This window comes from Macadamia integrifolia, chromosome 2 (assembly GCF_013358625.1).
Source record: "Macadamia integrifolia cultivar HAES 741 chromosome 2, SCU_Mint_v3, whole genome shotgun sequence".
NCBI classification, from domain to species: Eukaryota; Viridiplantae; Streptophyta; class Magnoliopsida; order Proteales; family Proteaceae; genus Macadamia; species Macadamia integrifolia.
The window spans coordinates 296,977-309,225 of record NC_056558.1 but is presented as its reverse complement, the minus strand read 5'-3'; the positions used below and the strand labels follow the sequence as shown (position 1 = coordinate 309,225).

Below are 12,249 nucleotides of genomic sequence, written 5' to 3'. Positions count from 1 at the left end.
TGTTGTAGCGCGCTCATCCGTTGCGCGTTAGCACGCGCATCCGTCTTCTTGCTAGGTGGGAATAGTTCACTTGTACGCTATCGGTCATTGAGGAATACTTAGGCTTAGACATGGTGATTGTTTGACCTTTACTTTTAGTGGTTTCCATCAGCCGAGTATATAGAGCATTCTCGGCATAAACGATAGCCGCCGCGCTTGTGAACATTATAATAAAAACCTGGACAACTGGATGCGAATCTTGCGCTGAAACTCCTTACCTCACCTTTGCTCTCTTTACTCCCTTTCCCGTGTCGGGTGCTGCGCCCCTAACAGAGTCAAGGCAACGGTGGTCTACGATCAGGCACCAAAGAGGTGATGAAAATCCACTTTCATACCGGTTAGATAGGACCAGACCCAATCGGCTGGATCTGTGGAATCTGAACGGATCAGCCCAATTGACAGAGGGGGGCCCACCCTGAAGGAAAAAGTAGACCTTGTAGAGAAGCGGATAGGAAAGGTAGCCTATAGACTCAAGCATATATATTCTTTTATTTCGTTCCCCCCGTAAGATCAATATCACAACCAATGAGGTCTACAGAGCCTCACAAGTAACTGCTTCAGAACAGAGTCCAGAAAGGGATTTCCAGCATTTATCTCTATTGAACAACACGGTAGTTCAGTCACGTAATCTATCCCTCATGCTGAACCATCCAGCAGATGTAAGGAGACCTATTCGATTGATCAGGAACAATCGAAAAAAGCCAGACCAGTACGGTATCTCTTTGAATTCTGTATTATCGGAGAGCGAAACCCTAAACCTTATTCGTCCGGTTTCGTTTTGGGTTATTATGAAACCGGTTGAAAATCAGATCGTATCGATTGAAAACCACACCGAATATGGAAAATATCGAAACCCGTAAGAACTCGATAGGAACCAAAAAAAAATGTTCCCCACCTTATAATTATGTATGTATACACATGATGAACTGAACCCACACCGAAGACAAAACCAAAATAACCGAAACCAAAACTGAAACCAAACCTTTCTTTATTAGTTTGGTTTCAGATTCACCCATTCTCATCCCAAAATCGGATTAAGCCAAATCAATTGACATCTCTAAGAATAGAGAGAAAGAAGGGCTTCAGTTCAAAATTTTGGATTGAAAAATCTCACATCGAATGTGAGTGGGAAAATCACTCTTCTCATATACACGTGCATGAACCCCTCCTCTTATCATTTCGAGATTTTGATTTTTGTATTTACAATGGTATCATCAAAGGGGGTTTTCTCCAATCAAGTAATGCAAATCAACCTTCAAGATGACGCAGTCCAACAGACCCCACCATTACTTGTTATTTAATAAACCAGGACAAGAGTATTTTTTTTTTTTCTTAAAAAAAGTATAAGAAAACTTCTCAAAGCAGTGAAAAATGAGGCATAAACAGAGCATGAATAATGGAACTCTGATTTACTTGACCCTTTCCTTCCCATGTCAATTGTTTCTGACATTTTATGGCTCCCGGTAACACCACAGCCCGATATACTTGGTGGTGTCATCTTTTCAAAAATGGAGTTTTAATCTCTAAAATGGCTGCCATGTTTTTGAGTGCATCTTTGAGTACTAATCCCATTGGATGTTCCAATAGGTATACTTGTTCACACTGGTGGCGATTCTTATGAAAACTATTATTACATCTGTTGCTGCTAAAAATCCCCGCTAGTCGAACCTACACAAATACAGACGACGGAGGCCCGGAGCCTTGTCCGGGGTTAGTCCTCCGACGCTCAAGTCAGGGTCGGCCGCACAGTTCAATAAGGGAGTAATGGTGAGGGTCTCAGAGCTTACCCTTTCCTTCCTCTCGGCCTCCTTATATGCTTCTTCGGGGCTAGGGTTTCCTCTTGCCTTCTGGGGTCCACCTTCCTCTCTGTCCCAGTCTTGCTCCAATACCTCTGTCCTCCTTGTGGGGAATATTCCCCTCATGCAAACGACGTGACAGAGCGTGATAGAGTCTTCGTACTCCCTACCTGGCGGGCGACACGTGTCCCGGTGGGCGACGCGTGTCCTCACCCTACTGAGCCGTATGATTTGGCTGTATCAAGAGCCCCCTTACTCCCGCTAGGAGTATCTTCCTGTGGGAGTAACCAAATTTTTTGTAATTGTAATTTTTCCCTCTTTTTCCTGCCTTCGGCCTTATTCCTTCGGCTTTAGTTCTGCTTGCAACCGAGAGCTTCAGTCAGCCTATGTGAAGAACTTGGGTCAGTTCGGCTCGGCCTTGTCCGAGACACCGACCGAGGCAAGGACCTTCGGTCAGTTCGGCTCGGCATTAGCCTGAGCACCGTCCGAGGTAAGGACCTTCGGTCAGTTCGGCTCGGCCTTGTCCTAGAACCCGACCGAGGTAAGCACCGTAGGTTAGTTCGGATCGAAATTAGCTTGAGCCCCCGACCGAGGCAAGGACCTTCGGTCAGTTCGGCTCGGCCTTGTCCGAGACCCCGACCGAGGTAAGCACCTTCGGTCAGTTCGGCTCGGCCTTAGCTTGAGCCCCCGACCGAGGCAAGGACCTTCGGTCAGGTCGGCTCGGCCTTAGCCTGAGCACCGTCCGAGGTAAGGACCTTAGGTCAGTTCGGCTCGGCCTTGTCCGAGACCCCGACCGAGGTAAGCACCTTCGGTCAGTTCGGCTCGGCCTTAGCTTGAGCCCCCGACCAAGGTAAGCACCTTCGGTCAGTTCGGCTAGGCCTTCGCCTGAGCACCGTCCGAGGCAAGGACCTTCGGTCAGTTCGGCTCGGCCTTAGCTTGAGCCCCCGACCGAGGCAAGGACCTTTTGTCAGTTCGGCTCGGCCTTAGCCTGAGCACCGTCCGAGGTAAAGACCTTCGGTAGGGTCCGTTCAGCTTTGGCCGACCCCCCGACCAAGGTGAGGGCCTTCGGTCAGGTCCGTTCGGCTTTGGCCGACCCCCGACCAAGGTGAGGACCTTCGGTCAGTGAAGAAACTGCACCTGTAGTTATGCAGGGAGGAGAAAATGCGAGTGTAAACAGCATTACTAGCCCAGAAGAATGTAAGTTAGCTCCTTAAGTTTTGTCCTACTATTATATTTCTGTTTCCCTATTGATGTGCTGGATCAAACCTTTGACCAGAACCACTTCCTGGTTATGTACAAGTTTCTATCTATTTGATTGGGTACCAGCTGGACCTGTCAACAATGGGATGCATGGATCATCTATCTGGATTATACGAAAAGCTACTGGGAACCTTTATTTTTCCATGCTGGATTTCTTCTCATTAGCTCTTACAACTACTAGGTCTCTGTTATAGGGGGAATGCTATCAGTCCATGTAAATTAACCAATGTCTTAGCTGGATTCCCCAGAGCTTGTCGGCAACAAATGTCTTCTGTGTTGACCATATTGAATTTGGTTATGTTCCCCTGGATATAGAATCAGATTGGTGATATGTTGTGGTTATTTGTTGATCAGTCATTATTTTATGTCCTTGCCTTCTTATTTTGCATGTTTACAACAGCGTTTATTTGAGCTTTGCTGTGACCTCTAAGTCAATTGGAAGGTTTCCTCAACTCTAAGGTTGGTTTATGGGGTATCAGTGAACCTGTGCTCCCCCAAATTGCCCCTGCTCCTTCTTTTCCTCTCCTTGGCCCTGTTCTGCATTGTCTCAACAATAGTCACTTGAGCTTCGGACCTTCCTGTGTTTTTTGCAGATCTTTCCGACTCAAAGGTTATTGTCCAGGATTCAGTGGGTTCTTGGGCAGCCAATGGGTTCATGTCGTCATTTTTTAATTCCTGATCCTGATTTTGCATGTGCATGCTACCATTCACTTAAGCTTTGGGCTGAGACTTTTGCATTTTTTGTTTTTTAAGCACTACCCCACTACTTTCAAACCTTGCACCTATACTTAGAAAACATCATCGTTAACCCAGAATAAAAAAATCCACTGACAAAGGGGCCCCGATGATATCCACTGCCTTGCCAACATGGGCGTTCATCTATCTTATAACACATGCCTCAATATCTTGGATAACAAAAATTTTACTGCTTCATTTAATTCGAGTTCATGCTACTGATGAATGAAAATATTATTTAATTATGGGTAAACATAGCATGAGTAGTTGTCCACATGACTGACCAATGATCTTGAAATAAAAAATTTGCCCTATGCCCTCATTTAAACGGTGTGTATGCATGTGGCTCGTACCCCGATAAACTGTAGATACTAAAAAGGCATGTCATGTGGTACAACTCCATTAGTGTGTAGAGGTCCCATGGAGCAAATTTCTTCTGCATTTGCATCCAGTTCTTGTCTTGCATCTTAATTTCTTTTCTATAATTTTATTCAGTGATATTATATTCCTATTTGTGTAGATTCATCATACTTTTTAACTGTCTTAATTTTTTGTCAATTTTTGGCAGGCATTCGTGGTAATCATAATGCCCGAAGCTCTCAGGTATGAAGCTTTCTTATCTGTATATCTTCCACAAGGGATATGTAATTTTTTCTCCTGAATAACCAAATATGTCTCAAGCTTCAAATACCAAAGAGAATTACCTTGAGATTTCATTTTTCCTATTGCTGTTTAATAATCACAATATAACTTAATAAAGTGTATGGCTATTCTTCCTGAATTGTTTGCAGGTCTTTTGGCAAGACAACGTTGATCCTGATAACATGACTTATGAGGTTTGCTACTTATGATTTCCTATTTTATTTTATTACTTTGCTAGATATGATTCATCATAAATCTCTTTCTTACAACGTGCTATATTTAATTTTATTTGAGAACAAAATACAGCTTTGATTTTTCTTTTCCCTTTTTATTGTGAATAATAAATTTGTAACTAATTGGTTATTTATGATGAGAGGGACTAATGGTTTGCAATTACAAGAAGAAAAATTGTCGTGTAATTTTCAAGGAGAAATATTCTTATAATTTCATATTTTGTATGGACTTTTTTTTCATTCAAATAATTCTGAAATTATTTTATTGCATTATCAAAGAGGGAAGCATTCCTTTGAAATTGTCCCTAGTAAGCCTGAGGTGCTGACAGGATTCAAATCCTGCTGCAATAGGATTCTGACCTGTGGAAGCTGAGTTAACATCCCAAAATGGGTTTGCTTCTTCCTTCACTTTTGCCTATTTGCCATGTCAGGTTTCAGTCTAACCCATTGTTACATGGCAGAGCGATTTCTTTTTCCTGGCTTTTGATTATTTAGAAATAGTCAACATTCATAGTTGTCAAGGCATCACCTAGGCGTCTAAGTGCCTTGGACGACTTGGGGCCTGCGTGATAACCATTCTGGTTCTCTATTTCTCAACATTTTTTGTTTCTGGGAACAAAAAAAGAATGGAAATCTGTTTGCTAACGCTGGTTCATTTGTTTGTTTCTAGGAATGAACTGGGACCAAAAGGTTGCTAAGAAATAGAAAAAAAGAAGCATCTTTTAGGAACTTCTCTATCCAAAAGTAAGTGGGAGAAATAGGGGGTTGCTTTTTAATGAAGTAATTTTATGTTAAAAACAAAACACATACAATGCAACTTCAACCACCACTGCCACCACCCCCTCCACCTCCACCTCCACCTCCACCGCTGCCTCCACATTAAGTGTTGCATTTTGTTTCCATAAACCACCAGATCCTTGGTTCTAATTCTTAGTTATGTGGGTTTTCCTTGCCACACCATCGTGGGTTATTCGTAACATGCTTCAGAGTTAGCTCTATCAAGGACAATCCTTGTACATAGTGCATCTACTTTGTGTATGGTGCTTGAATACTGGGTTAGTAGGTTTGCAGTTTGCGAGTCTTTAGGACATTTTTTATTTTCTGAAATTGAGAAATCTCCTCTTGCATAAACTTGTCTCAGGTAGTGTCTCCAGTATCTGGGGTTTGGCTACATGAATTTTGTCATTCCAGTTCATTAGAACCATAAATTTTGTGTCGCATGAGATACATGAGATTTTAGATTTTAAGGGGATATATTGACATCGGACAGACAAGATATGCAACCAGTAAGTGTAGATAATTGGAATAGAACACAGCTTTTATATGTTTTAATGTGCACTTAAACTAGTTCCCCCCAACCCCCACATTCCCACCCCCCACCCCCCCCCCCCCAAAAAAAAAAAAAAAGAAAAAGAAGTTGCACTATACTGTGACTTAAACCTGATGGAGGACATAATGGATGTCCTATGAGGGTGGTGTGTTTTGCCTGAATAAATTAAAATCTGGACTAGAAATGATTGGTGATATGAAGGCTTGGGAATTAAAGATAACAGAATGGGATTTGGGGTGCTTGAAAAGAGAATCTGTGTTTCTGGTCAGATTCAGCCTGAAGAAACAAGGATGAATGATTTGTTTTGTTTTCTCCAAAAAGGATGAAGGATGTTTGGGTTCAGAGGGCTTAAGCGAGCCAAAGGATGTTTTGAATTTCTCATTTGTTTTTTCTTTCAAAAATGTTCTCCATGTTGCGTGATTTAGATGAGATAGGTAGATAGAGAAGTACAAGGAACCATGTAATTATGAGATGAATAAATTGTGTTGCATGATACTTAAGACCCTGTGTATGTATGCTTGTTGTGCAGAGTGAAGTTTGTGACCAAAAGGAGGGGGGGAGGGGGACAAATATTTTATTGGGGGGCTTTATGTTCTTTATGTTTTCTTACCTCATGTTCTGTTCTATTTGCAATTTCACCGAGTCTATGAAAACTTGGGACAGGAAATTTGATTCATATTATAAGATTGAAACACCAAAAGTTGGCCAATATTTGACAAAGAAAATGATGTAATCATGGAATATGGAGTAACACTAGTTTAGTCTTAGGAGCCAAATTGGACTTGCCAGTTTGACCAATTTTAACTGAAGCAAGCCGTCTGTTCATTTTTCAGTTGGATTCCTAGTTTCTAGATAGGACTGTTGGCTAAACAAAAGATTTTGATATGTTCATGTTTGTGGTTATGTTTTGCTCTTAACTTATGTTGATCCATCAGTGTAATGACCCAAACTTTTCATCACAGGAATTGCTTGATTTAGGTGAGGCAGTTGGAACCCAAAGTCGAGGTCTTTCTCAAGAACTTATTTCAACACTTCCAATATCAAAGTACAAATGTGGCTTCTTCAGAACAAAAGCGCGAAATGAACGGTAACATTCAAGATTATTAACTTATAAAGTTTCAAAATCTTTATTTTATCTATTGCCTACATGAGCTGTTAACACATCAGGATATTCAGAAGCTCCAATTGTAGTTTCTAGTTTGTGGAGTATCCGGATGTTAAAATCATGATAAAAAAAAGGGAACCTTCTTTTTATGTTTTAAATCCTAGTTATTTCTTTTTCCCCATTCCAGAGTAATTTTCATTATTCCTTGCAAAAACAGATGTGTTATTTGTCAGATGGAATATAAAAGAGGGGAGCGGCAGATCACTCTGCCATGCAAACATATTTACCATGCTGGCTGTGGCGCTAGATGGCTTAGCATCAATAAGGTCAGTCAATGAGACTTCGTTACTCGAGATTCATACACACATGAGAGATTGGGATACATGGTTTGTGCTCAAGTCTTACCCCACGTATGATCTATTTTTTCTCAGGCGTGCCCAGTGTGCTATACTGAAGTATTTGGTGATGAATCAAGGCACTAGGTCTCGTATGGGCAGAAAGAGAGAGTATGCCTTCTGTCCTGGCTTGTCCGCTTTTTGACCTATGGTCTGTCACCTTGAGTTTGTTCCTCCCCCCCCCCCCCCCCACACCACCACAAAACTTCCATACATAGCTAGAAGAGGACACTTGTTACTCATCTTTTCTACTATTCTTTCCCCCACCCCCCTCTTATTTGTTTTTCTTCTCCCCTTGCCCAGTTGCCCCTTTACTATTGTTAGGTTTGATAAAATTGGTAGTAATGAACAATCCAGACTTGGTTTCTCCAAATATGAAGAATTAAATTTGTTCAATGAGTTTTGTACCCAATGTCATTGCAAGAGCCAGGAATCAGGATCCCCTGATACAGTGGGGCTATCCGTGTAGGGCTTTGGGCCCTACTGATCAGTTGAGATCCCAGCCATTTGTGTTGTTCCTGAGCGGTTTGAATGCAAATCTATCAGATCATGAGTTTATAAACAATGATCTAGATCGTTTCATTAGGAGTGAATGCAAATCTTGTAGCCAGGTTGGAAGCTGGAATTGAAACCCTTGAGAACCCGACGTTCTCCTATGCCCCCTATTAACGAAACTGATCGTTCGCCGCCCATTGGTGTATGGAAGTAGTCTGAAGCCCAACATGCAACAATTATTGGAAAGTGAGATATTGGATTTTATCATAAGAGGTATGTAGAAACGTAACCTTAAAATGATGCAGAAGATAATGGAAAAACAAAACAAATAATACACACGGATTTTACGAGGTTCGGCAAGGTTGTCTATATTCTCGGTGAGATGAGATCTTACTTCACTATCAATGGAGAATAGGGTTACAGCGTTCGTCCTCACACCTCTCAATATTGCTTACATTACAGAGAAAGAAACCTTCGTTACAAATATATAGCGAAAAAACCCTAATCCGGATTAAACTACAATTGCCTTCAAATAAAAAATTTGAGCGGGGGTTGTGCCCCCCTACACCCCCTGTTATGCAGAGGGGCCTCTTACCCCCCTTGCAACCCCCACGGCCCGTTAATCGGCTAGCGAAATCACCATCATGTCTGTCTAGGTGCTGCACCAGTACTCCCTGTATTAAACTGCGACGGAATATAAGACATCATACACCAACAATGTATTATCCCAGGTTGGTTCAATTTAACAAACAAATCCTTGTGAACGTGAAGAGTGACAGGTTTGGTAGCCTAATCTACAAATTATTTGGAAAAAGATGAGATAGAAAGTGGCTTCTGGAACATTTGTCATCGTCCTAGCTCCTAATCCCGAATCCCATAAATGCTGGAGAATGGTATGTTCGGTGACAGCCAAGTAAGTACTCCCAACCTGACCTTTTTCTTAAACCCTTTCAAAAAAAATATATCCCAGTCATTGCACCATTTTTTTCTATTGGGAAAAGGTTGGGCAGAGTCTGATACGTCTTGCACTAATATGCCCTCTCTCTTCCCCCTTTGAAATGACTCCTATCCTTCTTGTTTGATGTTCCATCTTGCACCCTTATTAGTGCAGCCCACTTATCCCTATCTCTCTACGAGAACGGATTAGGTTTACGTACAAGAACTACTCTGATCCATAGATTTAGAATCAATCCATAGATTTAGAATCAATTCTCTTCATTTAATAGATTCTAAATCCATGGACCAAGGATGTAGGAGAACATTCTCGTACATGAACCTATCCATTCACCACACTCCCCCTCTCCCGAGGGATGATTGTCAGCCACGACCTATGGAAACAAGATAAAGTTGACACAAACCTCGATGTCGTTCTGACCATCGGATGCTCACTGTGGCAGATTTCGCCCCTCTCCCTCGCCCTTTTTGATTTTTTTAAAACTTGTGAGATTTTGAATACCAATATTTAAAACTTGTGACTTAGTGAGATTTCGTTGATCGCCGCACCGTGGCAGAGGATGGTTCGCATACTGGCATTGTGCTCACTTCTCTTGCCCATTTGTGGTCCCGAAAACCTAGCGCTCAATTGATCAGAAATAATCAGAAACAAGCACTGGGATTGTAAATCTCCTTCTCCAAAGACCAAATTCGATATGAAATTAGTACTCAATTTTTTTTGGCAGAAATTAGCACTCACCCTCACATGAAGGGTGGTCTTACATTCGGATAAAAATAGACAGAACTGTAAACATCTAACCCAAAAACTCATCTAACCCAAAAACTCGAATTATTAGATGAAGAGACTCGCAAATAGCAAAACTGCATTCCGCAAGAATAGAAGTCTTCCCTCCTCTTGTATGGTAAAGGGATACAATAGACACTCAGCTCTCTCTTGTAAAGAAGAGATATATAGATACCCGGCTATCCAAGGCAAGCAGACGAAACAAAATTGGTCAACTACAAAATTGAGAGAAAGAAAAACTCCATTGGCCTCAACTCATGAGAAGTGAATGCCTGCCTTCTTAAACAAGGAAAGCAGGTACAGGAAATCCACTTGTGTAAGCTTGGAGGACCTCTTCTCCTCAAAACCTCCTTGTTTCAATATACCCAAAACCTTATCTTTGAAATCAGACCCCTCCATTCCTGCATCACCATCCTCCATCTCCAAGTCCTCATCCTCTTTCCCATCCTCCATCTCCATATTCATGTCCTCATTAGCGTCTACCAAAACAGACACATCCTTAGCTATATCTGTATCCTCTGAAGACCCTTTCTGTGAAAGCTGCAGTGCCACACAGATATCAAAGTAGGGTAGATCACACTTGAGCACATCTCCTTGGATTACCTTCAATCGATTGGAATAAGGTCCTTGAAATCGACGCTGCAACTCGAGAACCATACGAGGATCCAATTCAACAGCGATCACCGACTTACCAGCATCTAGTAGCTTCTTTGTGAGGTTACCAGTACCAGGACCAATCTCAAGGATAATATATGTGCTCTTGTTTCCTGCTTTCTGAACTATAGTGTCGACGAGTAGAGGGTTCTTGAGGATATGCTGTCCTTTTGATTTGTGGAAAGGAATGCCTCCTTGGAGATGATAATTTGTTGCAGCTCGGGAAGGTTTTTCCTTCCTCATCTTTCCCCCCGCCATGATTCAAGTGTTGAAGGGAGTGGATTAAGAAGATAGAAGGGGTTTTCCTCTCTAGGGTTTCTCAGTCACAACTATCGAGCAAAACCCAGTGGAAAGATGCTTTCGTTGAAGCCTGACACCAACCTTGGAGAGATAATTTCTCTGAACCCTGAGAAAATAGGGTCTGCTGGAGATTACTTCGTTTGCTTGCCGAGAAGAACTATTTATATGTATTGTCGGAGAGCGAAACCCTAAACCTCATTCGTCCGGTTTCGTTTTGGGTTATTATGAAACCGGTTGAAAATCAGATCGTATCGATTGAAAACCACACCGAGTATGGAAAATATCGAAACCCGTAAGAACTCGATACGAACCAAAAAAAAATGTTCCCCACCTTATAATTATGTATGTATACACATGATGAACTGAACCCACACCGAAGACAACCAAAATAACTGAAACCAAAATTGAAACCGAACCTTTCTTTATTGGTTTGGTTTTAGATTCACCCATTCTCATTCTAAAATCGGATTGAGCCAAATCAATTGACATCCCTAAGAATAAAGAGAGAGAGAAGGTCTTCAGTTCAAAATTTTGGATTGAAAAATCTCACATCGAATGTGAGGGGAAAAATCACTCTTCTCATATACATGTGCATGAACCCCTCCTCTTATCATTTCGAGATTTTGATTTTTGTATTTACAATGGTATCATCAAAGGGGGTTTTTTTCCAATCAAGTAATGCAAATCAACCTTCAAGATGACGCAGTCCAACAGGCCCCACCATTACTTGTTATTTAATAAACCAGGACAAGAGTATTTTTTTTCTGTTAAAAAAAGTTTAAGAAAACTTCTCAAAGCAGTGAAAACTGAGGCATAAACAAAGCATGAGTAATGGAACTCTGATTTACTTGACCCTTTCCTTCCCATGTCAATTGTTTCTGACATTTTATGGCTCCCGTTAACACCACAGCCCGATATACTTGGTGGTGTCATCTTTTCAAAAATGGAGTTTTAATCACTAAAATGGCTGCCATGTTTTTGAGTGCATCTTTGAGTACTAATCCCATTGGATGTTCCAATAGGTATACTTGTTCACACTGGTGGCGATTCTTATGAAAATTATTATTACATCTAAAATTGAAGATATTCTTCTAAAGACTCTTGACAACGGAGGGACCCTCATATAGGATGTTTTGGGAAAATGGAAGCAAATTGACCTCTTGTGAGTTTACCAAACGGATTTGGACTGTTTGTCCATTGGTTCTCATTACTGAACGATTTTTGGCTCTCTCCTTTTTACATTTATTATGTTATGTTTCAATAACAATATCATTCCGAAGGATATCCAGATAAGTTTCTTTTCTATGCTAATCATTCTTTGTTACTTTATTTGGAATCATCAGAACAAACTCATCTTTCAACATGAAAACAAAATACTCTCCCCAGAACTTTGGTGGTATAATAACACTTTATTAAAAAATCATCGGATACGGACAACTCTTTAGGTACATCCTACCTTTCTTTCCCCATCCCTTCAATCCTGTTTCCAATATATGATTTTTGTCTCTATTAAGAATCTGAACCTCA

At 41.2% G+C, this 12,249-nt stretch overlaps 2 protein-coding genes across 2 annotated transcripts; one reads left to right on the top strand and one right to left on the bottom strand.

The window, feature by feature from the left end:
• Positions 1-2,958: 2,958 nt before the first annotated feature.
• LOC122061035 (E3 ubiquitin-protein ligase BIG BROTHER-like) lies at positions 2,959-7,908 on the top strand (the record flags this gene model as incomplete). Its single annotated transcript, XM_042624203.1, is given in 6 exon segments — positions 2,959-3,032; positions 4,399-4,433; positions 4,622-4,666; positions 6,998-7,122; positions 7,358-7,466; positions 7,572-7,908. Coding segments are annotated over 6 exon segments (439 nt in total), but the record flags the coding sequence as incomplete, so codon positions are not given.
• A 1,888-nt stretch (positions 7,909-9,796) lies between these two features.
• Positions 9,797-10,862, bottom strand: LOC122071975 (ribosomal RNA small subunit methyltransferase-like). Its single transcript, XM_042636472.1, has one exon. The coding sequence runs from the start codon at positions 10,678-10,680 to the stop codon at positions 10,024-10,026; it is 657 nt and encodes a 218-aa protein (XP_042492406.1). The 5' UTR covers positions 10,681-10,862; the 3' UTR covers positions 9,797-10,023.
• Positions 10,863-12,249: the final 1,387 nt, after the last annotated feature.